Here is a 25312-nt window from a genome sequence, read left to right as displayed (position 1 = left end):
CGTCACGCGTAAAAATTGACAAATTTTAACCGTTAGTAATGAAAAAAGTTAACCGTTAAAATTTTTCTTTAAATTGCAAAGGAAGGATGTTTTAATCGTAGCCGTAAAATGGCCAAAATTTTAACCGTTAGCCGTAAGAACCATCACCCCATTGGGACCCGATTGTACTTGACGCCTTGCAATAGTCTTCTAGTTAGATATTGTAAGTTTTTGTTTCATTAACCAAAAAAATGCATTTGGCTCACTAGTGATTGTAACAGGGCGATAGTCAGAAGGAAAGAAATGATTATCATTTGATAGCATTTAAGAGCCTTGGGAGTGAATGAATAAGTCCTTTGAGTCTTCATCAACTGACCACGCTTGGTTTGATGATTAGTTTTGGATCACAATTTAGAATGCTTGGCGTGATTGATTTTAGTGTTGCATTTGATTGTTGGAAAGAGTGGTGCGAGTTTTTTGGACCAATCACAGAGCGAATTAAACCAAACCATCAATCTCAGATTACTTTCGACGCACAATTGAAATCTGCTCTCTAGTGATCGGCGACGGAAGAAATCTGTCTGTGCATTTAATTTAATTCAATACACTCTATGCATACCAACTGTGCTTTCCTTCTACTTACCAGTTTCATAATGAGCCTCCAGAGTATCGATACGTTCTAAACATGTTCAACACAGTCTTTACCTTCATGTTTACTGGAGAGGCTATCTTGAAATTGTTTGCCTTCCGAACGGTAAGTGGTGTCTTAGTTTTTCCTAGGACTCTATATTTAAGTTGATGTTTCACATTGACCAGGTCGTAATGCTGTATGTCGATGGCATATAAATCGGATATCCACAGTCTTCCTTGACTTTCAGGAAGAAGTACTTTAATCGAGATTAATTTTTTAAACGGCGTTTTCCGAAAACACTATCATTTCACCGACGGCACATTTCTATCTGAATAAGTTTGAAAAGGAAGTGCTGCCTTGGTATCATATGGATAACAGAGCGTGCGCTAATACTGATTGAGAGGTGACTGTTACCGAAACATGCTGGACGTCAGCTTTATGAAATCCTTGGATTCCATGATAATGACCGAAACTTGGTTTTCTGCAAATGTAAAAGAAAGGCCAAACCGGACAGAAACAGTTATTGTATTACTTCTGTGTTCTCATAGTTCGTTAAAAAGAGTACTTTATCGACGGTGGTTAAAAGTATTATTCAGTGCTTATTTATAATGTATTTTTCTTTTTCATTTTACAAGAATTACTTCCGAGACAACTGGAACGTTTTTGACTTCATCATCGTCTTGGGCAGTTTGTTGGACTTTGCTCTGTCGCGAATCCAGGTAATACTAGCAAAATTATATTAATCAACAACAAGACATTTTCTGATTTTGGTGATAGTGGAATACTAAAGTTCCGCGCACGCATTTATAGCTGTAACGAGAAATACTGAAAAGTTCAAGGAGAAGAGAGTTATCGGAGGATGGCCTGGGGAAGAAATTACCTAAGAATGGAAGAACAAAACATTGCATGCCTCTATTTTTTAAGTGTCGTTCAAACGATTTTTCTTACTTGAAAGAAAACAGTGAATACGGGACTATTTTGCGAGAAAAACGAACCGAAAAGAGCACGGAATTGTACTTGGATCTAGGTGAAAAGGCCCTTTCGAGTTTGCGTCGTTTTCGAAGTATCGATGGTAAAATTATAGTTTATCTATGGAGCGATTCGAAAGGAAATCACTTTCGTTTTTTAATGCGCACCAACAGATGTTTTCAGTTACTGGTAGGTAATGGTACTCTTCTCAGGAGATCTGCGCGTAGTTACCAACGATTGAAGTTGAGGTCTTCTTTGTACATACTTTGCTGATTTTCATTTCCAATTCACTCCGTCATTCTACGTGCTAACTCTTTGGTCCCTGGGATTATAAGTTAATCCTAACCCAGCTCTCTGGTTACATTTTATCTCAATCACATCACTCTGTTTCCTTGCAGTCTGATGAGAACCAGATGCCTTTCGATCCCAGTCTCTTCCGTCTCTTCAGGGCGGCTAGGTTGATCAAGCTGTTAAGACAAGGTTACACAATCAGAATATTGTTGTGGACCTTTCTTCAATCATTCAAGGTGAGCCAAAACATCTAATAGCGGGGGAATCAAACAAATTTGCTTTTAAATTTGATTATAATTCGCTAAAAGAAACGGTTTTTTTCTAGAAGAAACGTATCGTTTAGAGCACATTTCTTACAAATATTCGTCTGCACACTGTACCAAAATAACTTCGGTTTGCTCTTGGTTTCATCCGATCTGCATTGCTTGCAGTCAAATCTATGTCAGTTTACATGCAACTAGTTTCAGTCTCCCAACGGACACTTGAATTAGGCGAATACCAAAAGGATATGAACATGACTTCTTGAAGTAATGGCAAGTACCCCGCCATAATAGAACCTAACATCATCATGGTCACTAGCGAAATATTGTTTCCAAAGAGTGCCAAGTAGAGGCATAACATGGATTTTAGTAATTTCGATTTTTTTCAACTGTGAATGTTCTTTGTTATAGGCCTTACCTTACGTTGGCATGCTCATTGGTCTTCTGTTCTTCATCTATGCGGTCATCGGCATGCAGGTATGTTGAAAAGGGGTAAGTTTCTAAAGAAACTGTGGTACTGCGTCGGTGAGAGAGTATAACAGGGTAAATTGTTGGTTGGCCACCGTAAAGATTTTCAAAGCTGACGTTTCTGACATAGGGCTAACGCTTGAAGGGCTTCTCTGACGATGGATTGACGCTCAAAACGTCAGCTTTGAAACTCTTTACGGTGGCCAAGTTACTTCATCAACTCAGCTGATAATACCAAATTACCTTGTTATGTAGGTATGTTAGTTTAGGTGATGAACTCTTGTGGAAGAACATATTGCCTAGCGGATTAGCGGTTTTTTCTTTGTGTGTTTCCTGGCATAAATGTTTGCTGTTCAAGAAGAAGAAGTGGGCGGAGAATGTTCCATTCACATTGTTGCTGGGGGCTTGGTACCGTGGTGCGTGGTGATAGTTTTAAATGGATGTGATTTGACGCTGTGGTCTTTTGCAGATGTTTGGCCAAATCAGCATTGAGAATGACGATCGTGGTGGTATGTGGGGAGAGATTAACTCCAATAATAACTTCCAGTCATTCCCAGCAGCCCTTCAAGTACTCTTCAGGTAGAAACAATACATTTACGCTTGAGTCTTTTTTTCCTGAAAGCGTTGTGTGAGATTTTAAGGTTATACCGCTGATATACAACTCGTACTGATTAGTGCGGGCTCATCTGATTAGAAATTTACTTCTGAAAACTGAAATGATGGGAGACCGTATGCTTATGTACGTGCAGTAACACCTGGGGCCAAAATAATCCAAAGACATTTCATCATGGTTGCGTTTACATAAACAGCCTCGTTCACATTTTGAACGATCGTCTCTTGTCCTGCACTGGGAAATGATATATATTTAATTTGCGGAAAGAAGTCACTGCTCGATATACTTAAAGAAATGAAGTTAGGGAATTATTCTCATTAGAGTGTTTTCGGTGATTGGCTTAAAACCGCATCTAAAGTAACTATAACAGCCAATCATAGCAAGGAAAATATCACGGGCAAAACGCGGGAAAACGCGATTGACCAAGTTGCGATTGGTTTTAGTGTGAATCTGGTTGATTGAGAAAACGGCACGAGTTTTGAGGACCAATCACATAACGAATTAAGGCAAAACCAAAGCAATTCTGGATAATTTTCGACATTTAATTTAAAATTGCTCAAACGTGGTAATAACGACTCACGTTTTTTAGAGAAAAAACGTCGCAAATTTGTTGACGTGCACACGATATGCAACACTACGACCTCATACCTTACTGAATGGCCCAAATCTAAATTCAATATTTTCTCTCCCACCACATTTTGCGCTTTTGTGCTCAGCTCCAAGATCTTACAATTCTTGCGTCACTTACGTATTAATGTTGATTGGCTGGCTGAAAAGATTGTCACGCTTCTTGCGTTACTGTTTATACAGGTCCGCAACAGGTGAAAACTGGCACGTCATCATGAAGGCTTGTACAAGTGATGCAGACTGTCAACTGACCGACAAGAAATGTGGCAGCCCGTTCGCGTATTTGTACTTCATCTCCTTTATTTTCTTTTGTTCTTTTCTGGTTAGTAGTGTTTTCTGGCTGTATACTTTTTAACTTTTACCGATTTTATTTCGTGAAAGTGACCACCTTTTGCCCAACTGACTGACGATAATTAATCGGTCACGCAGGTGGTTGATAATGTGATTGGTTCAGAAGGTGAAAGCGTTTGATAAAGTTATTTATGGTTGATTATTTCATTTATAAGCAAGACCTTCCTCTTTTCTAACTACAGCTTTTGAATCTCTTCGTGGCTGTCATCATGGACAATTTCGAGTACTTGACACGTGATGAATCTATTCTTGGTCCACACCACCTGGACGAGTTTGTCCGCGTGTGGTCTGAGTTCGACCCAGGAGCCACGTAAGTTTCTCCACTGAGTCTTGTGTGTTCTTTAAAATTGTAAAGAAGAGGGCGTTTTGATTGAGTTTCGTGGACAAAACTAGAGTAATCACCACGGCCGATCAGAACCTAAGAAAAATACCTTAAAGAGCCAATGAGAATTCAAAGGTAAAACAACCAAACTGTAATTGGTTTAAGTTTTGCATCTGATTGGTTGAGAGAGCGGCGCGAGTTTTTTGGACCAATCACAGAGAGAAGTAAAGCAAATGAGAACTCAAAGTAAATGAATGTCCTTTACAGGCAGATCTTACGCAAGAACGAACAAACGAATGAACAAGGTAATAGACCAGCGAAGGTACAAACGAACAAACAAACAGATAAATGATGCAAAGAAACGACAACAGAACAAGGGAAATAATGCATTGATGAAGCAATATTTTATTTATTCCTTTTTTTGTGTGTTTGCTTTTCCCCAGAGGCCGCATCAAACACACAGAAGTATGTCAGTTGTTACGACAAATGTCTCCTCCAGTCGGAATCGGGAAGAAGTGTCCTAAGATAGTTGCTTACAAAGTAAGTCAAAAGCAAATTTGAACTTAAGATATTTATACGTCAAAGGTGAAAACTCTGAGCGTCAAGTCTTGTAGTATGCTCCCTTTCTGCGTCATTCGACACAGCGATCAAGCGTCTGCGCTTGTGCAAATGTTTTAAAGCTAAAATTAACATGAAACCTTAAGTTGAATAAGCTCTGTGCACAAAAAGTCTCGACTTTTCCTTTTCCCAATTTTTGTAGCTTTTTATAAATTTCTGTGAACGTGTCAATATTTCTGCCTATATTTAGTGTAGAAGAGTAGCTGAATTTTGCGCGGGAAATTGGCTCGAGGCGACTAGCTAAAAATTGATCTTCTTTTCGTATGCCCTTCGTTTGACCGCTGTGTTGCGCCACACTAGCATGGTGCTAGTATCTTAGATTTTTCAAATGTGGTTACACGTATCACTAACCTTTATCGGTTTCTTTTTCAGCGCCTGATCAAAATGAACATGCCGCTGCATTCTGACAACACGGTCACCTTTACTGCTACCCTGTTTTCCCTAGTGCGAACGTCCCTCAAAATTATGACAGAGAAAAGTAAGAAATGACATCGTTATGTTTGCAAGTTGAGAACAAATGATTTTTTCGTTTGACTTTCTTAAATTACCAAAGGCGGGTTTTGTAAGGGATACTTCGACCCAATGTTAGGAGGCCTATGGGACCACGCCGGTATTGAAAAGGTCTGTGTTTGTACCCTGGTTAAGGTTATCTCGTTCTTTACTCACGTGCGTAGACTGGATCGAGGACGAGGAGAACAGGAAAACTTCAGGCGAAATAATATGAAACAATATTCTGGTCTTGTCGTGCGGCACAACTGAAAAACGTTTGCATTAAAAGAAATAAAAGCCAAACAGAACAGGTCGAAACAGAAATGAAAATTGCGTTTGCTTTTATAAAATATTTTCGCCCAAGCACTCGACTCGGTTTTTTTTTTTAGCTTTCCTCCAAATATTTCGCTAGTGGGCTTTTATCGATTTTACTTCGCTAAACCTTTACACCCTAACATTAGTACACATCTTCTCCATACTGTTCACTATACATTTCTCAAGGAGAATTTTTTAATAATCAAGAGCGTCTTCAGTCGGTGATCAATTCTTATATTCTCGTGACTTTAATGAGTGATTCGAGGTGAGGAGAAAGGGTTAGGAGTAATAAGGAGAAATTAGTGGTCAAAGGGCCAATGGGGATACGGTCGTCTGCATTCCACTTGTCTCCTACAGCTATCTTCATCCGAGAAACTTAAAAATTGCTAACAAATCCCAGCGTTCCATCCGGGAGTTGTAGCATTGGTCTTTGTTTCCTTTTCCAGATAATCTAAAGGAGAACGATAAGGAATTGCGAGCCATGTTGAAACGTGTTTGGCCCAAACTTACTAAGAAGACACTGGACAGAGTGGTGCCCAAACCTCCAAGTCTCATCAACAATGGTATGCATACTCCGTGCAGTGTCTAGGTCTTGTAGTGGTGATTATTTTTCACATTTATTTTTGCCATCGATTGTGGAGTTCCATGGGGATGATAATAGTTTACAGATTTCTTCGCGGTTCTTTTCCTCAGCGAATCAAGTGAACCAGCAGCCACAGATGACAGTGGGTAAGATCTACTGCGCCAAACTCATATACGAAAACTATAAGTTCATGAGACGGAAAGGACAAGCTCAATCAAGGGTGAGTGAGTGAGGCAAGGAGCTGAACAGCATTAGTAGATAGACAAACATTTTTTAACTACAGTAGTTTTTTTCAAAAGATACCAGTAGCTTTTATAGGTGGCCATTTTGTAAGGATGTTTTAGTGGCGGAATTGCCCTGCTCGTTTCTGCAGCCTTATCATTTCCATCGAGCACCCGAGAAAGGCTAAGGACCAGAAGAGGTGTTAATTTCAATGCTTTCTGGATATGTCACGTGACAAGTTTGCTTGGACCATGTGAACAGTTACTTCATATTTTCGTCGAATCACGCTCTGGGGAAAGTTCTCGAAAACATTTTGCATTGGAACGGTTTGCTCAAAATATGTAACTTTTCTGTTCCAATTTATTACAAGACGAGTTTTTTTGTTACACTTTTCATTCCTAGCTGAAAATTCTAGTCACAAGAGCAGGTTTTTTGTCCCTGTGAAATTGAGCTGAATACCTGTTGCTCCTAACTCTGGACAGTCTCTTGTGTAACCTCTGGCTTCTCTCTTTTGCACTTTCATCGCTCACGGATTCTTCGTTGTCAAACACTGTGCATTGTTCGCGTATACTTTGTTCTTACCTTGTTTGTTATTTTCTCACCAGCGAAGCTCAAGTTCTGTTTTAATGCTGTTTGCACATTGCATACAATTCTCATACTAACTTAAAGAGTATTTAAACCATACTGAAATTCTACATAGCATCTCGCAATAACACTTTTAAAGAAGCGACAAATAAGCCTAAACTTGTTTAAGGAAATTGTGGATAATACTTATGCTCTCCTGGCGAGTTTTTTTCTTAACCGAGAACGATTAATATTGCTTAAATGACGTGTTCATAAACTTTAAAAGATATTTTAACCTAAAATCTTTTCAACCATAAACTTTATTTATCAAAAATAACTTTAAAGGAACAAAGCTATTTCCAGGCTCTTTCCTCGACCCGTCCTTATGAAAGAGGGAGTCTGGCGACGAGACAGAAAGTCACTACTTTTATTTAAAGTTTTTAGAAAGAAGCATCAACGGAATTAGCAACAACTTATAAAGACGATTATCTTAAAACCTTTCACTGATTATAATAATATTAATAATAATAATAACAACGAAAACAATAACTATAGGAGTGATAATAGTAGCGATGACGATGAAAGTAATCTTATCAATGATAACAATTTTATTTAAAGAATTGCTACTCATCTTCATCTCTCTTTCTCCCTCTATTTTTTCATGGAGCAGGATTCTGACCAGGTGGGTTTCACTTCATATTCTTAACTTTGTCTCTATCTCTCTTCTTTGTTTATTACTCTTTATTTTTATTTGTCAAAACGTTCATCAAAAAACACCAAGTGGAAGAAATGTTTTGCATATGATCGACTGACTGACTGACTGATTGATTAATTGACGGCTCCATAGATTCCTTCGTTCATTCATTAGCTGCTCATGGATTCCTATAACAGTTTTAGTTTGTTTGTTTGTTTGTTTGTTTTTTGGAAGCAATCAGACAAGCTGTTTCCTTTGCCAGTTTTGTTTTTTCTTCCTCTATTTTTCCTTTTTCCTTATCTCTGTTTTTCCTCCCCATTGACTGGTGTTGATTTCCCAGGGAACTGTTCTCAGTCGATTTGTCGGAGGACCAATGTTCCAGAAATTCCGACGAGATAACGACCCCGAGCTAGGAGAGGTACAGATACGTTGATATCTCATACATGCGCTTCATCGTTTGTCTCCTCCACTTACTATTAATCAATGGCTGTAAGGGTTGATCCACGTGATTAAGAAGCTGTATATCACGTGCTTATGTTGTGTGTTACTTGCCCTTACATACATACAAACGATTGCGACGCATTTTCTTATCTTTTTTTTCTTCGCTCATTACATGTAAACTTAACATCAGCCGAATATTCTGTCATAATGCAAACTATGAACGAGGGATTTTTAAACTTAACTTTATAACCATATTCCATAATTTTTATAACATAAAATTACTGTCCCCTGTAGACGTTTTTCGTAAAAAGTCTTATTTGTATGAGCAGCATGTTTACGTCTTGAGTCCGGCACTACTTGTGCGACCAATATAGCTCTTGTCACGAAACGTGAATTAAGCTGTTTAGACGAAGGTTATTCTTTTTGCTGTGAAAACGTTTGCATGGGACGGTACTAACATATATTTGCTAAACTTAACACTAAAAGAGTCAGTTCAACTGACGTAAAAAAAAAATTATTACTCGTCGCAAATCCCTTCCATGTCTCCATTTTAACATTTCCTATCACGTGTTCTTGTTTGCACCGCTATACTTGGCCCTGTCTTGTCTTCGTTTGGGCCACTGCTGTTCATACATCACTCATTAGTTCTTATCCTTTTACCTTTGACCTTTTTTATCTCTTGACCATAAAGCATGCTCTTTACGTGCCTTCCACTCCCTCTTAATAGTACACCGAAAACACAGAGTGGTCTGCCAAATGTTCCATGTTTTAGTTATTCTTTATGTTAAATAACTTGCTGGAAGAATCAGCTCTTTGACTAGTGAAAGGTACGTGGAGGTGCAAATATGATTGAATTTTTGAAGTGAAAACTTGATATGTTTAAAATTTGTGTGTAACAGGGAGTTCCGATGAACGACATAGCTATTAGCTTAGCTGATGGACCATATCACTCGGGTTCGGCACAAGCTTTGTACCATCCCAATCATCAGGTAATGCAGCTTTGTAACCCAGCTTATGTTGCCTATTGGACGACTGTCTGAAGTTTCGTTCCTTATAAGACCTTTATAGCTTGTGTCCAACTAGGTCCATTATAAATGTTTTGTCTTCATGGCAATGTGCATTTAATTATGTGGTAAAGTGTACTTGAGTCTGTTCCAGACTCATCTTACCTCCCAATTTTAAGGGAAGTGCTTGCCTTATGGCGACCGCGCGCTGGACCTCGGAGGGAAGGGTCTGGGTTCGAGCTCTGGCCAGGTCACCGTGTTGAGTTGTTGGGTAAGATACTTTACTCTCTCACCATGCCTCTCTCAAGGAAACCTGACGAAATGCTGGGAAATTACCATCCTTGGATTAGCATCCATAAGCAGGAGAATTAGCAACACTGCTAGAGGCTTTATCCTAGCGTAACCGTAATCTGGCTCAAGTGCAGACTTCACCTTTTTTTTTTCCTTATTAATTTTCAGCCTAATGATAGCCCATCCCGCCGTTACCGTCAAAACACTCCAATTGCTCACCGATCTACGACTTCGTTGAACGAAGGACGCGGTCCGGGTGTAACGACGGCTTTAGTCGGCCCCCACCGTCGACAATTGCCTCAGACTCCCGGCTCTCGAAATGGCTCGCAGCTCTCCTTGACTGGCAAAGCACCAGCGTTGCCAGAAAACCGGGGCGACAGTGTACTGGAAAATGGCTATCATCCCAATATGAACCAGCACATTGCCATGGCAATACGAAGTGGGCAAAGTCCTTATGCAATTTACGGTTTAGAAGAAATGGGCGACGAAGACGACTGGTGCTAGCAGTTAAAATCACGTGTGAACCACGTGCTAATAATTTGAAGGACATAAACTACCTCCATTAATTTCTGTGGCTTGGAACATTCACATGCTGGTGTTTTGTGCTGGTCGCATGATTTTCACGTGATCATTTTGGTACTTCGAGCTTACTTTTGAAGTTTAAAACATTCAACGTGGCTAGAAATTTATTCAGAGTAAAAAACAGAAGGAGAAGACACCTCCTTTCCGTCAGCCTTACTTCAGAGGGAAGGAAAAATTATTGGTGCCTTTTTAATAACCAAGTTTTGTAAGCCTCACTGTGCCGAGATGTATCAGACTTCAGCCAAGAAGTGGAGGAAAATATACACTCTTTTTTGAAGCCAATTTAAAATATAACAGGGAGATATGGAACTCCAGACAGAATAATTAAGTGTAGGTACTCCACTACACAAAAACCACGCAAATTTGTTTGCTTTTGATAACAAATTTTGCAGCTTTTCTTGAATTTTTTGTTGTTGTTTACCTATTTATTCGATAATGGTGACAGTTCAGATGCATTAAGGCGTAATGAACAGGCCAAAGTATATCTTGATTTGCAGAAAAAGCGATAGATTACTGAATGTTAGCATAACAAGTGAAGCCCGCTAAAAAAGAAGGCGTTTCCCTCGATATTTTCCGATACAGTTAACACTCCCTTGAGTGTTATCTAATGTTTTCAGGTAGACAAGGGCTTTTAACCTGTTTAAACTTATTCTCAACCGCTGATGAGTTTGTTTTGAAACGGTTGCAATTTGAGCTTCGGTCGTGTTATTCTTGCGCACTTTGAAAGACGCCGTTGAACGCATAACGTGGTTTGTAAACGTGGCTACGCTGAGACCAAACTGATTGACAACAGAAACAGTAAAAGGCTCCAAAGAAAAACAACGCAAGCTTTATGGAGCACGGATACACTCACAAAGTAACGCGACTCGCTGATTGGTCAAAAGGAAGAAACTTGTTTACTCTGATTGGTGGTCAGTCTGTGCCCATCAGAGGGCTCAGAATTCGAGACTTAGAAAACAGAGTCAGGTGACACGGTCAGCCAAAAATTGGCTCAATTTTGAATTAGGAATGTGTCTGTTAAGTTTGTAAGTGGAAGCGATGTACAAAGGGAAACGAGAATCGTTTTAGCGGCTGTTTCCCGCACTTTATTGGTACATATAAATCGAATGGAATTTTCAACACTTGTTGAAAACAGAATTGGAGGATACAGGTCTTTTCGCGCTTTGAAGCACAATTTTAGTTCAGGAATATCGCTACAGAATCTTCCCACTAATAGCGAAAGTTATCATTTAATGCCTTTCTGATGTAGCTATAAAGTTAAAAAATAACAATAATAAATCAAAAATGAATTGAAAGTAACGAATCATCGCTTTTGGCAAAGTTTTCAGTACGCTAGCGATTTCTTTCTTGCATTGCTGTTGGCATTTTTTGAGTTAGAGTTCTTTTTATAATGAGTTATTCCACTTTTAGAGAAATAAATCACACAGAGCCGTGACGAATATTAATTTTTTAACTGTTATTGTCATTATTATAATTACCTTTGATAGAAGAAATTACTCGTCATAATATATTAAAAAATCAGTTATAGAAGATTCTTATTCTGTACTCAGTGCAGTTTATTTATAATAATATTATTGTAAAAATGACTTATTTATGGCTACATTGCTTTTGAAGCACACACTTCATAGTTTCAAATAATGTTCTTATTGTACATAAAGCAAATATGTAATGATTCTTTCAGACACGAGTAAATTCAGATTTGTTTTGGAGAAAGAATAAATTGCTACATTGTGACACTACTGGGTTCTGGGATTTTGTTTTCGCATGGACGGGAGAGTCTGTGGAGTTCTTGGAATGGACAGCTGGAGCGAATATCTCTATACGATTTCGTGGTGTAATCTAGAGAGACTACCCCCCTCCCCTCCCCTGCCACGTTCCATGGATATTTGCAGGAGAATAAAAAATAACTCGTAATTCGTTCACGATTGGAAACCAGCCATCAGTGTTTGCCTGTGGTTGGGGTCGGAGAATTTGGGGGATCAAATGGTTTTCAGGTAAAACAGGGGAAAAACTTCTTCAGGAAACGTAGGGGGGGGGGGAATTGGTCGTCGCTAAATGAGTACAAAGGCGGTACTATAAAAAATTGACTGCCAATTTAGGGGGATCGTTAGAAAACTTCAGAGCTTAAGGGGAGATCAGGTGAATGTTATTGTAACAAAACCAAAATTCCCTCCCCCCCCCCCCCCCGGCGATATATAATTATCGGTCTCAAATTCATTTTCGTTTAAAAGCGAAATGAACTAATGAAAACGGAGACTTTCGAAATCTGTTTCAAAATTGGAGTTTTAAACGCTCTGTTTCTCAAGTGGACTAGTGAGAGGCAGTAAAAATGCGTTCCATACAGTCTCTTCCAAAGGCATTTTCGGTTGTTTTACAAAAATGCAACACAAATTTATGCATTTTAAAATCAAAATAGTAAAGCGGACATTTGAGAGCAAAATGAAAGCGCGGCCTGGGTGAATATATTATATTGCGCTTTGTTTTGTTTGGGACGAAGACGGACTCTTTGAAAAACGCCGTGGTGTAGTGACCTTGGGAGATGACACCGACTGATGGCATAGTTCGAAAGAATAGCGTCAGAAGGTAGACTTAGACACAAAAAGTCGGGTATATTTTAAGATATTTAGAGCGTTTTGGGATATAAAGAAAATTTTATAATATTGTGATACGAATATTTAGGATTTTTTCCCTTAAGTCATGATTCGGTAGTCTTGTGATGGTTTCAATCCCAATTTCCTTGTCAATAATCCAGTTCATCAGTTACTTCAATCAATAATATATCCCTTCACCCTGTAACCCCTGAGAGTGATTAGTATCTAATTTCTCCTTGCGGTATCACCACTGAATCACACATTAATGTCATGAGATTAAAGGAAATGATCATCAACTAAAGAAACTCTTCATTGTTAGACAAATTCTCCTTGTCAGCACTTTGGTAAATGTACAGAGACTAGTATAGAGAATATCTTAGGCTTAAGTGAAAAGTTTATGAGCGTTATCCAGCCAGAGACTGCCAGACCACAATCTTGTTTTGATTTGCCTGTTTGCTGATGTACAACATTTAACTTTGCACAACGTTAGATCATTTTGGGACATTTCAAAAATTTATTTTCAAATAATTTCTTAGATATTTAGAACAGTTTCAAGACATGAAGAAGAAAAATTTGATATATTAAGAAAATAATCAAGAATTTCCTGAATCATCATTTTACGTAATATTTGTGTCTAGGTCCATCTGAGGGGCGGCCAAAACATAACTTCCCTAGGGAAAGAATGTACACGATAACGGGAGAACCTAGGGCAAAGTTAACAGGATAACTCATGTGACTTTTTTGGCACGTGTGATTGGTTTTCGGCAAGTTTAAATCGACGCGCCGTTCCGCGCCTAATTTTGAATGAACTTGTGTCTGGCTACACGTGAAAATCAACCACATGAAGTGCGTGAGTAAAAGGTGAGCTGACAGAACAAAAGCTTTCATCTTGGCTACCGTTTACAACGAAAATTGTCTCCTTTTAAACGACAGCTGGGAAGGACAGAATTAGGAATTTGCCGTCGAATTTTCCGCTATGAGCGTCGTGAGAAGAAAACTATTTGAGGAAGGATCGAATTCTTGGACCTCGGATCAAACAATCGCTGAAAGGCCAAATAACGAAGCAGTTAAAAATGAGCGCACAGAAATTGTTGAATACACTGTTGTAAACGAAGGAGATGTAGCTCTGAAGGAGCCAAGTGTAGAGACTCCAAATGGATTAAAAACGCCCCAAGAAAATATGTTTCGACCGACAACTCCTTCGTGCTTTGAGAAGGTAAACATTTGATTAAAATTTGTTATAACTTATTTCTCTTTATTCGAGTCACTTTTTTCACGTTCGTTCAACTCAATGTCTAATTTTCAAAGAAATTTTGAACAAATTGTGATTCGCAAACTATTCTTACAAGAAAAAATTACGTGAAGCTTTAAACAATCTATTCCATGGAATATTCGAGCGGGACTCAAAAACCTATTCTAAGATTTAAAAACTTCACCGTAATTCGATAAACTTCTTCGAGTTAAAATCTTTCAGTAGTTATTTTGGGCTTGCTTATATATTTTCCTGTTTGTGGAGACATTCCAAAAAATAGTTTTGACGAGAATCATTGAGTTTTTTCCTAGGATCGTGAAAAGAAACTTCTGATTATTGACGAGGCAGAAGATGAAACTGTTCGCAAAGGATGGGCAGAAAAACAGACACTTAAAGGGATACAAGTTGTAACATGTCATTGTACAAACCTGATCTCGGTCTGTACAAAAGAAACATTTCTACTTATTTTCCTCGATATATCCTCAGTGGCAGGAAACGCTAAAAAGATAGTTTCTACGATAAGGTAAGTACTCTCAAAATGTCGGGAAAGCAGTTTTAATCTATTTAGAGTACACCTTGTATTGCACGCAGCGTGCCGCCAAACAATGACAGAAAAGTGTGATCTAATTAACGAATACGATTTTGTGATACCAGGAACTTCTTCTTTGAGGATAAGAATATATCAAAACTTGCAGAGAAAGCTGTTAAGCAATAATAGGAAAAGTTGTGTTCTATGATTCAAGAAACTTAATTTAATTAAAATAGCAATAGAGAATTTTAATAGCTACATTGGATCCCTTCTGTGGACTCGCTATTGCCTACAATTTTCTTTGCCTTTGACGTATTTATCCTTTTCTTCTCATGTTAATTCTTTATAACTTTGCAACATCTTATCATAATCATACAATTCAATCAACAATACTAATCATGATACATATGCATTCCAGCATGTTCTTTGCCCGAAAACAAGTCGAACAATCGTATGCTATGCAAAATTAAAATTTAGTGCAGGAAGCTGAGATTTAATTGAATGTTTTTCATCATCAAGTAAATCAAATAATTTCAAAAGCAAGTGAAACTGAATGAGCACAAATAGATGCTTTTCACAACTAAAAACTTCATCTCCCTGCATAGCAGTATGTAATTTAAATTTAACAGAAGATCACTTGATTACCTTTACAAATCACTCTAGGTACAATCCCAATTCTCTGAACCGTTCAACAGCAATAATTGGATTAACACAGGAAGGAGATAAAGGTATGTTCCAGAATCAAATACATCATCAAGAGGCTGCCCTTTTGTTTACTTTTTTTTTCAAACTCAATCCACAACTTTCTTTTTTTATATCTCAAAGAGGACTTCAGTTACCATGAAATTAATGATGTCATTCAGCTTCCAGTGACAGATGAAAGGGTGAACCAGGTTTTGTTGAAGTGGGCTGGGTACAAGTCATGTGAAGGTCAGTACTAAAACCACCAACATGGACAATGTAGTGTCCACCCTCAAAGGAAGAAGTTCTTTACCTCTTCTTCACCTCTTCAAAGGAACTATTGTCAATTGTTCCATTGGATGAGATATGAACTAGATAGGCTTGCTAATACTCAAAAGTTTTCCATGTTTTGATTTATGAAACCTATTTCCTAAATAGTGTACAAAAAGGTACTTCTGAGCACCTGAAAATGACAATTTTCAGGAGAGAGGCATGCTTCTTTGACCCCCTTGCTGGTTTTTGGTGCACACTCCATAGAGGAAAACTCTTAATGCTTCTGAGGGCTTGTATGAATTTATATTTTCACATTATTTCAGGCATGCCATTGACACCAGAGAGTCCAGAAGGAAACATTCATTCAGCTGGACCAAAGTCTTTAGGAACAACCAAAGAAAACACAGGGGAGAATTTGTCATCAATTATAAAATATTCGACATCACAACCAATTCAGTAAGTGGGTTACCTTAATTATGTATGTAGCATGGGTAGGCATGGTCATTATATATAAGTTGGTATATTGACTGATAGTCTACCAGTGGATAATAATCTGGGCCAGTTACTGACCTTTGCTTAACCAGGATGTTAAAATCACTGCTGATTGTTTAAACATTAGCAAACAGTGTCTTGTTATAGTAAACATGATCGAGAATGTCTAAAATTAATCACTGATTTAAAACTGTTATCATTCTCTTTGCAGACAGAATTGTAGTAGTAGAGTGTCCCAGGCAGACAACTCTAATGGAACATTGGAATCCTTTTGCAAAGTCTCCACACTCCATAACAACCAGTCAGGGCCAACCTATCAACAGCTATGTCACAATGGCCAATATATTCCTGTCAGTAGAAGTGGCTTTGCTGATCCATCACAGAACAATCAAGTCACAGATGACAACAGGTTACATCTTCAAAACAGCAATGTTGCTGCTCCACAGAACTTTCTCCTTGGGGGAAACCAGATCCAAAGTCAACCTCACTCATCACTGATTCTCCAACGATCAGCAGCAGATCACATGCTCACCCAGGAAGATCATGTTTCTGTTCATATTCCCCCAAATGCAGTCCACACAGTGTATCCTGAGCATTATAATCACATTTATTACAAAATACCACCTACAAATCAAAACAGACCAAATACCATTCCACCACATTTTGTTGCTATCAATTCTTCCACATGTGTCCAAAACCCTGCAGGCTTGACATCACAGGCAGCTCCCAAGGCAGATCACTCTGTAGTGACCACCCATTCATCACCTGACAGAGAAAGTGGAAAGATAGTTGGCAGTCCTGCATATATGATCAGTGGACAACTGGGAAGCAAAGATATGAAAATCACGTTACTTCATGATGACCTGTCCAAACACAGCTCCAAAGAGAGGATTAGAAGGTAACAATGACAAAGTTTTACTTCTTAACTGCTAATTTCAACACAGAAGGGATAATCTGTTTGTTTAATTTGCATAAACAGTATTTGGTGTCTGATCCCTGGAGAGAGAAAGAGAGGTTGTCACAATTTAACCAACTCATTTGACTTTTTCTTTGGCTAATAAGTTCAATGATAATGCAACTGGGAGTATCACAGCTTCACTGGATTGAAAGTAATCAGGGACTGTAAGGAAAACACCATTATGGAGTCAAATATTAAGTAAAGTCATTTCTCCAAAGAAACCAGGTGACTATATCCTTCTACAGAGCAAGCAATGCAAAAAGCATACTTCTTTTGTTGATGGGTATTCCTTGTATAGCCAGAGTAAATAAAAAAGGATCTTTCCAGGTCTGTGTTTAATTAACCAATTACCTTGTGTATAAAACATCCAGCCTGTTAAGGTACTGTGCATTTTTAGTCATCAGTAGCAGGTTAGATTTGCATTATTTGTCTACACTATAGGGAAACGTGATGCAGAAAAAATGAGAAAAGTACCAGAAGTAGCCCCACACATCATTTTAAATTACCTCAGTCTGTTCTTCTAATGAAATCCTCACATTAATTCATTTTCTTCTAGAGAACGAATTAAGGAAAGCTGCGATCAACTCCGCTTTTTGCTACCTAGTGTTGCTGGGAAAAAATCTGATATGGCTTCCGTAAGTAACTTGAAGCAAATTTGATTCATTTTTGTAAAATATATTTGTGGTAAAACTAAGTGTATCCCTAATGTTTATACCTCAAATGAGAAGATGATGGTTGATTAATAATCATACTTTGATATAATAGCAACAATAAATACATTTTCATTACTGATCAGATTCTTGAAATGACTGTAAAATATGTGAGAATGATCAAGGAGAGGCTTCCACCAGCTGTCCTTCAAGAGGTAATAATTGTTCATTAGATAGGACTTGGCTGTCTTCCAGGAGGAACAGACTATTTGAAAAGTTTAAGGAAATCAAGAAAATAACCAACAAAAATCCACCAGATGGAGAAAATATGCAAAAGAAAAATTGCACTCCTCCACCAATGCAGCACCACAGTTTCTTTAGATACTTACCCTCAATACCCTTAAGACTCTTCCATTAAAATTCGTCTTACACTGGAAAGGCTTGACATTTCTGATTCAAATTCCCCATGCCCTTGGGTACAGATGACAGTGTAAATAATTGGCACGTGAGTCTGAAATTTATTTAATAATGGTTCAGTTGACTTGACCCTGTTCACTTGAGTAATTCTCAATTACCATTTGTTGGAACTATCACCTCATGCAGCTATATGTAATTTAAGCAAGACATTTTTTTGCAGCTGATTTAAGAGTTGTTCAAAGTATAGCCTCTGATTATATGTAAACTTCATACTTATTCTTTCAGATCTCTCAGAATATTGCTGACACAACTGCTACACTTCCTAGGAAAAGAACCAGGGACTTATCAGCAAACATTAAACAAACACGTCCAAGGTAGTGAATGGAAACATTCATAATCTATCAACAACTTCAAACAAGGATATTCAATCTACTTTTCAAACACACTTGTAGTTCAGATGAAAACTTTAAGGTATTTGTAGGATGCTTTTTGGCAAAGGTAAACCTTGTGCCTGGTACATGACGATATTTAATAGAGTAGGTGTAAGTTTTCATGCAATTCATCTTATCCACCTGACTCTGATAACCACCTTTTATTTCATACATACTGAGATTTACATTGTGAAGTACTATCATTCATGTTCTATAGGGAGAGCAGTGTATTTTCAGTCTGTAGTTCTCTCCCAATCTTTGAATTTAAAGGTGAAAAAATCTTTGTATGTTTGAAATAAAAACATCATACCATGGAAAGTGATTGGAAGATTTTTTTTCACTTGCTACAATGCATCAAAAAAACTCACTCGTTCACTGTGCTCACAAGTTCATTTTTCTGGTGCATCACAACTCATGAATAAAAATTGTTTGTGTGATTGTCACCATGGAAATAATACTCTTTCTAATTACTTAGTTTTGGGGTAATTTTCCTGTAGAGGATTAGAGGGTAGGCTTAATTAGGACTGGTTCTGGTCAGTTTTCTTCTCTATTCAAGACAAAAAATTACTGTAGATTGAGGTATATTGATTTTATGACACTACTGTAAACAGTACCAGCATATTTGAAACATTTTGAAAAGGTATGACAGATTGTAGGGGTGAACCATGCACCACCAGTATACAAACCTTATTCAAGACCTTGTGTATAGGAAGATGGTAACAGGTGTAATTTCATACCTTGCTTAATATTTAGACCCTAAAAACTATACACTACTAGGAGGTATAGCCTGTCAAGGCACAGTAAAAACGTGTCCCCTCCCCCTTGCAATTTAACATTCTGTATTGGTAACAACTGTAAATTTAAAAAATGAACTTAATGTAGTTAATTTTCATTGCAGACTTACACCACCTGCTAATATTCGTGAGGGACCACCAAGATTACCACACCCTTTACCACCATTCTATATGACGCCTGCACCATTTCAAGGCAAGGCTCCTACAATAGTAACCACAACAGGTCCTGTGTATATGCCCCACCTACATATCAGGCCTGGTCATGAACACACCCAGATTCCTTTACAACAACATCAAATTCATCAAGCAGACCCAGCCAGCTTCAGACTGGCAACATCACCTCCTTCTGCATTCAACAGCTGCCACAATGAGAATTCAACCAGAGGTACAAATACATTTCAGCATCAACCAGGGCATGAACATGTCATGATTAATCCACACCAAGATTACAATGCAACCCACTCATCATTCCACTCTAAACACATTTTTCATGGAAACCACCCTCCCATTCCTCCTGTGCCTGGCCACAGTTATGACATGCCACAGCAATGGAGCTTTTTAAAGTTACCCCCTATTGGAAACATTTTTCATTCTTTAAGTTCAAGTAATTTAAGCCAAGAAAGTGGTAAACATGATCCTTGTGAGTCTGGGAGATCTACATCAACAGATTCTTCATCAATGACACCCCCACTTTGGGAGAGCAGTGGAAATCTCGTAATTGCAGGAAGACAAGATCATACTCATATTGACAGTCCTGTAATGTTCAAAGGTACATCAATGTAACTCCTGAAAAGGAAAGCTCCACTTGAAGCCAAGTGCAAACTTCTTTCTGTATGAAGGTCTAGGAGAACATAGGTTAACTGAGAAAGACAGCCAAACATATAATTATAAAATTATACACAGATCAATTTAAGATTTTTGGGAACCTCTCCTCATACAAAGGGATAAAAATAGGAGCATATAAAGCCTTTGATAAATGTATGGCAGATGCAATTGATATCTGGGAAAACCTCCTAGTGTTCAGTTGATTTAGAGAAGGGTTGGGTTCTCTAGAAATTAAGGTCACAATAGAGACAAAAAAGGTGCTATCATCAGTGTGTAGAAGGCTAAAGAACTCTGCATTTGATATGTTGACCTACACAGGGTTTTCTCTGTAAGCAAAAGGAAACCTCAACAGATATAAACCATTACCTGAATAGAAAGCACAATTTTCACTTTTCCATTGTTGTTAATAATTTTGTACATCAGATCAAAGTCAAAATAAGAGATAGTTCTAGCGTGAACATGGATGCTACAAGCTCCTATGAAGAGTCACACATTTGCAATGCTTAAAATAATGATCTATGCCATGAATTATCACTATAAATATTTATTACAGTTCATAATTTACTGGCAAGTTCTACAAGCTACTTTTAAACTAGAAAAAGGGAAATAGATCACTTTGACAATGTAATATGTTTATCATTTGTCAATCAAAGAGAGAAAATCATTTTTAATTTAGGGTTACATTATGCAGCACTTGCTCACAAAAGACCACTAAATTTATTTGAGTGAAGTGGCTAGTTTTGGGACCATAGTTTCCTGATCTTGAGTTTTCAACAGACTTCTATAGAAACCTTACAGATGGACAAGATTTACTACACCTGAGCATCATAACTTGATGTAAAGACTGAGATGTTTTTTTCCCTGATGAAAAAGTTGATGATATTTCATAACATTGTCAGATGTACATTTCCTGAAGCAAAAGTTTTAAAATAGGGATTAGGTAAAAAAAAATTACATTGGATCCATTTTCTTAAGTTTCAATAATAGCAATTTATCGGGTGGTAAGACTTCATCACTCACATTTTAAAATATTCTAAGCCATAAGTTGTGTTTACAGATTGCCTTGAGTTATTCCTTTACCATAAGTTACTTCTTTAATGTGTATCTGAATATAAAGGCATATTTTGATGTACAAAGTGCATTAAAAAAAGTTTCTTTGCTATGTTTTAGCCAAACCAAAAATGCAAAAACAAATTGGAAATTTGATGTTATTAGTGGACGTTTGACACATTTTCATGGTTAATATTATTACAACTTACAGACTTGATGAATAAATTGTCATGAAATCAACCAGTTTAATTAATGTCTCAAAATTGGTCACTATTATGTTAAAAAATATCTCTTATTAGCATATAGCACACAAATGAATAGCGCTTTTCATGCACTTACTAGCTAATTTGGAGGCAAATAGCAAGTACTATTCACCTCTGAACAGCCCATGAGACGAGTGTCAAGAGTATAATTTCTGAACATTTTTCGGAATATTGAGAAATAAACTTATTTTTTAGAATCTGTGTGGTTTATACTAAACCAATTATTCACTTCAGGGGTGGATAATTACCTCAATTTTAGTGAATTGATTTTGTTGTCCAGCTGCACGAGAATAACTCATGAACAGAGTACAGGTATCTTGCAATATTTTACAGTTAGTTACCTTACACTGTAAAAAAAGCCCATTTAACTGGCTGACTGTGCATGCTCTTCTCTATCTGCTTTGTTTTCCCTGCCTCATGAAAATTGAGCAGACACACTTGGCAGAAAAAAAAAAGTAGTATCGCTTAGTACTTTACAAATACTCATAAATACTACTCAAAAATACTCGTACTATACACCAAAATGTATAAAAAAAATTTTTTATGTATAATATATATACTGTTAAGAAATACTCTATTATAATATGCGATTGTTGACAGCTTCATCAGGGAAGGTGGGAAAAGGGTGTACTCCTAGCAGGTAGTGCTGCATGAGTTTGAGTTTATTAGCCATGTTTTGTGCAGGGCATGACACTAAATTGGCTCTGCACAAACAATATTTCATCAGCTAATGATAATAAGGTAGTACACATGTACAATTAAATTGTCTACCAGATATTTTCTCTTACCCAGAATTGCTTTAAACTCTTCACATGCACTAATATCTCCCAATTAAACCTGAGGAATCTTTGGTGGTAATCTATTCAAGATTTTTGCTTTAACCTATCAACCCTCATATCCTGTGCAATGAAAAAATGACTTTGAAGTTGTTACATATGAAAAAAGATACTTAAGTTCACAGATTTTCTACGAAAAGTTGAGTCTGTTTTCAAAGGTTAGCAGATTGTATGTGGTTTTTTTTTGTGCACTGTGAAGAATATTTAAAGGATAAGGATGACAAAAGTATATTTTTCTAGAAAATAAGCTTGTCATTTGCCTGTGGATATTATCTGTTCCACAAAGCTCATGGTTTTCCCTGAGTTTGTTCTCTAACAAACGTGTCTGGACCTTGAGCCATTTATAGCAGGTTGCACCATAAGTATTTCTTTATACCATAGGTACAAGGCAATAGACAAGACAATAGGCAAGACAATACAAGGCTTTCTTTGCAATATGCAAGATTTAAAAAACGTTTTCTCAGTGGTTACTGTTGTTGGGAGAGGTACCTGTCACAAAGAAGACCAGTGGTACAAATCTTTAAGGAGGTTTAAACTGAAACTGCTGAATCAGGGTAGGGTTTGGAAATATGTACACTACTATTACAATATGTAACAAATAGAGAAGCCTTTACTGTGCTCTGTTCTGTTGTAAAGCATGCTAGAAGGAGCTGCTAGAACACAAAAGAAGTGTAAGGAGTAACACAAGAAATAGTTCGAGTTTGCCTGGTTCTTTTTTTACCAATTTGCTAACTCGCTTGTTCCAAAGTATGGGAAAAGATGGGACATTGGCAGATGATGTGACAGCTTTAACTCAGCTTTATGCCTCGTACTCTGATAGAGCACGCTATTTTAACCGATGACAGCGCGCATTATATCTTAACTTTATTATAAAAGTTAATAAATATTATCACTATTAATAGTATCCTTGTCAAAATTCAGTCGCTTGTAGTAACAATGTCCTCATACCATTAACTCCTGAATCTTGACAGAGATCCAAAAGTTTCTTCGAATATTTTTTCAATAGCAACTTTTCCATTCTCTGGTAAAGCCCTTGTTCCGATGCCTGTAAAATTTAAAGTCAGCCTTGGAGCTTCACAATACACAAATTTCCTCTTGCGATCCTCGAACTGTTGCCACAAACTATTCACGATGTCGAACACATACACGGGTTTTTTGGAATCGACTGCCATTTGCACGGCCCATCCTGTGCCACCCTCGACTCTGCTTCGACTCGCACTAAGTTTGCCAATGGCAAACACACCGTTTGAATCTTTCACTTGGTACCAATTACGACGAAGTAAATTATTTACAAAGTTGTTGCTTGTCGGGAAATGCCTCTTTAAAGTTTTGTTCGCTTTAAGTAAGAATTCATCAGCCTGTTTCAATTGTTCGTTGCTAAGAACAACTCTAGCAGTATTTTTTCCTCCATGTGCCTCAAAGGAAAACGCTTTTATGCGAACACCGTACTTTGCTCCCAAATTTTGCCAGAACATATCACTGCCACTAGCAGCACCGGTGAATAGAGTGTAATGTCTAGGATTTCCCATGAAGTCGTCTTCTATCCTTTGTAAAGTTTCTTCAAGGAAACTTTTTCCCAACTCGTCCTCATCGAAATCATCAAATTCAAAGAACACATCCTCAGATTTGTGCGCGCCAACGATTAACGCCATTTCAACAAGTTCAGGGATCAGGCCTGGTTAACTATGCAGTCACGTGGTTTGAATTTCAATTTATAAAATAATTCAAATAGTACGCGCGCTCTGATTGGCCATAAAACCATTTTATATGACCGTATATAAACACGGTTTTCGTTCCTCGAAACACGGTTTTCATTTCGATAAGCTGGAAACCACTCCGCTTCGCATGGTGGTTTCCTACGCTTATCTCGTGTTCTCCCAACCTCCCGCGTGTTTACATCAGGGTATGTAAACACGGAAACCATTTTACATTTCTTCAATAGCGGCTCATATGTGTACTGCAGACGACATCTCATGACCCTCATGGGTGAAATCGCTTCTTCTCTTGCCGAAGTTTTCATATTCACAGATATATCAGCACTCAAAAGACTGCGGTAATGTAAAAATCGACGACAATCGAAGAGAAGTTTGTATTTGAGATTACAAACATTTTCGAGCTGGAAAACAAACTTGCGGGAACACGATCTTTAAGATCCCAAAAGGTACATGAAATAGGCACAAAAGCGAAGCAAAAGAATCGCATAGAGAATTTTTTGGTGATTTCGTGAATTAAGGTTAGAATGAAGCCATGTTTTGTCGAAAACTGTTATTTTGTTATGTTCCTCGTTAATTGTACACTCTAGTAATTTGACTGGCGGCCGGTCAAGGTTTTCAAACAACTAATAAATGACCGACAGTCGGATATTTTTCTGAAAAATTTGACAAATCGAGAGAGCCTCTACAATAGAAGCTATGACATGTCGATGAGGGACTGCTAAGCGATCTCTAGGGAATTTAAAAATCTCATGTGTAACCTTGAGAAATTGCGTGAGGTCGACTTCCGGTTTCTTTAATGACTGAGTGACCGACAGTCGCACATTTTTCTAGAAATGTTCAGAAATAGAGAGGACTTGTACAACTCAAAATATTATACGTCGATGAGGAACTTCTAAGCGATCTCGAGGAGATTTATAACTCTCACTAACGCTCGGTTAACGCTACCTCAGAATACCTAGAAATTGTGTGGGGTTGATCGCCGGTTGCGGTCACGGTTCTCAATGAACCTAAATCACTGGCAGTCGTTTATTTTTCAAAAAGTTTAAGAAACCGAGAGAACCTATACAATCCAAACTATCACATGTCGATAAGGAACTAATGAGCGATCCCGAGGAGATTTATAAATCTCATGTCTGAAGCTCGGTTTACGCTGGGCTCCTTTACATGTTAGAGAGATACACGGAAATTATCATGCTGGACACGAATCATTATTTCCTTTCGAAAAAGCCTCTTGTTGACCT

At 37.8% G+C, this 25312-nt stretch overlaps 3 protein-coding genes across 6 annotated transcripts in view; 2 read left to right on the top strand and 1 right to left on the bottom strand.

The window, feature by feature from the left end:
- Window positions 1-12053, top strand: part of LOC113685515 (voltage-dependent calcium channel type A subunit alpha-1) — a 38228-nt gene extending 26175 nt beyond the window's left edge. For 2 of the 4 annotated variants that reach the window (XM_027203023.2, XM_089204527.1), the window contains 15 exons: window positions 626-733; window positions 1246-1329; window positions 1978-2106; window positions 2542-2607; window positions 3068-3177; window positions 4022-4160; window positions 4372-4499; window positions 4955-5051; window positions 5502-5607; window positions 6380-6496; window positions 6627-6736; window positions 7973-7984; window positions 8337-8414; window positions 9337-9426; window positions 9901-12053. In XM_027203023.2, the coding sequence (XP_027058824.2) occupies window positions 626-733; window positions 1246-1329; window positions 1978-2106; window positions 2542-2607; window positions 3068-3177; window positions 4022-4160; window positions 4372-4499; window positions 4955-5051; window positions 5502-5607; window positions 6380-6496; window positions 6627-6736; window positions 7973-7984; window positions 8337-8414; window positions 9337-9426; window positions 9901-10236 (1710 nt within the window). In that variant the 3' untranslated portion in view covers window positions 10237-12053. The remainder of the gene's footprint in view (window positions 1-625; window positions 734-1245; window positions 1330-1977; window positions 2107-2541; window positions 2608-3067; window positions 3178-4021; window positions 4161-4371; window positions 4500-4954; window positions 5052-5501; window positions 5608-6379; window positions 6497-6626; window positions 6737-7972; window positions 7985-8336; window positions 8415-9336; window positions 9427-9900) is intronic. The other 2 variants (XM_089204526.1, XM_089204528.1) reach the window with 1 other exon arrangement.
- Window positions 12054-13707: 1654 nt separating this feature from the next.
- LOC113685517 (uncharacterized) lies at window positions 13708-21497 on the top strand. Its single transcript, XM_027203025.2, has 10 exons — window positions 13708-14121; window positions 14469-14680; window positions 15350-15414; window positions 15512-15616; window positions 15964-16096; window positions 16344-17030; window positions 17647-17725; window positions 17887-17955; window positions 18443-18531; window positions 19487-21497. The coding sequence occupies exons 1-10, from the start codon at window positions 13882-13884 to the stop codon at window positions 20163-20165; spliced, it is 2358 nt and encodes a 785-aa protein (XP_027058826.2). The 5' UTR covers window positions 13708-13881; the 3' UTR covers window positions 20166-21497.
- A 1710-nt stretch (window positions 21498-23207) lies between these two features.
- Window positions 23208-24208, bottom strand: LOC113685514 (uncharacterized). The gene has a single exon (XM_027203022.2). The coding sequence runs from the start codon at window positions 24006-24008 to the stop codon at window positions 23307-23309; it is 702 nt and encodes a 233-aa protein (XP_027058823.2). The 5' UTR covers window positions 24009-24208; the 3' UTR covers window positions 23208-23306.
- Between the last annotated feature and the right edge of the window lie 1104 nt (window positions 24209-25312).

This window comes from Pocillopora damicornis, chromosome 4 (assembly GCF_964200805.1).
Source record: "Pocillopora damicornis chromosome 4, jaPocDami1.2, whole genome shotgun sequence".
NCBI lineage: Eukaryota > Metazoa > Cnidaria > Anthozoa > Scleractinia > Pocilloporidae > Pocillopora > Pocillopora damicornis.
The sequence above is the reverse complement of the archived record's forward strand: the minus strand, read 5'-3'. Positions and strand labels throughout refer to the sequence as shown.

Bases quoted from the DNA above. Each gene is read 5' to 3' on its own strand.
- LOC113685514 (XM_027203022.2), bottom strand. From the start codon at position 24,008: ATGGCGTTAATCGTTGGCGCGCACAAATCTGAGGATGTGTTCTTTGAA.
- LOC113685517 (XM_027203025.2), top strand. From the start codon at position 13,882: ATGAGCGTCGTGAGAAGAAAACTATTTGAGGAAGGATCGAATTCTTGG. The intron at 15,415-15,511 runs GTATGTTCCAGA...TATATCTCAAAG, and splicing joins AACACAGGAAGGAGATAAAG to AGGACTTCAGTTACCATGAA. The intron at 16,097-16,343 runs GTAAGTGGGTTA...TTCTCTTTGCAG, and splicing joins TCGACATCACAACCAATTCA to ACAGAATTGTAGTAGTAGAG.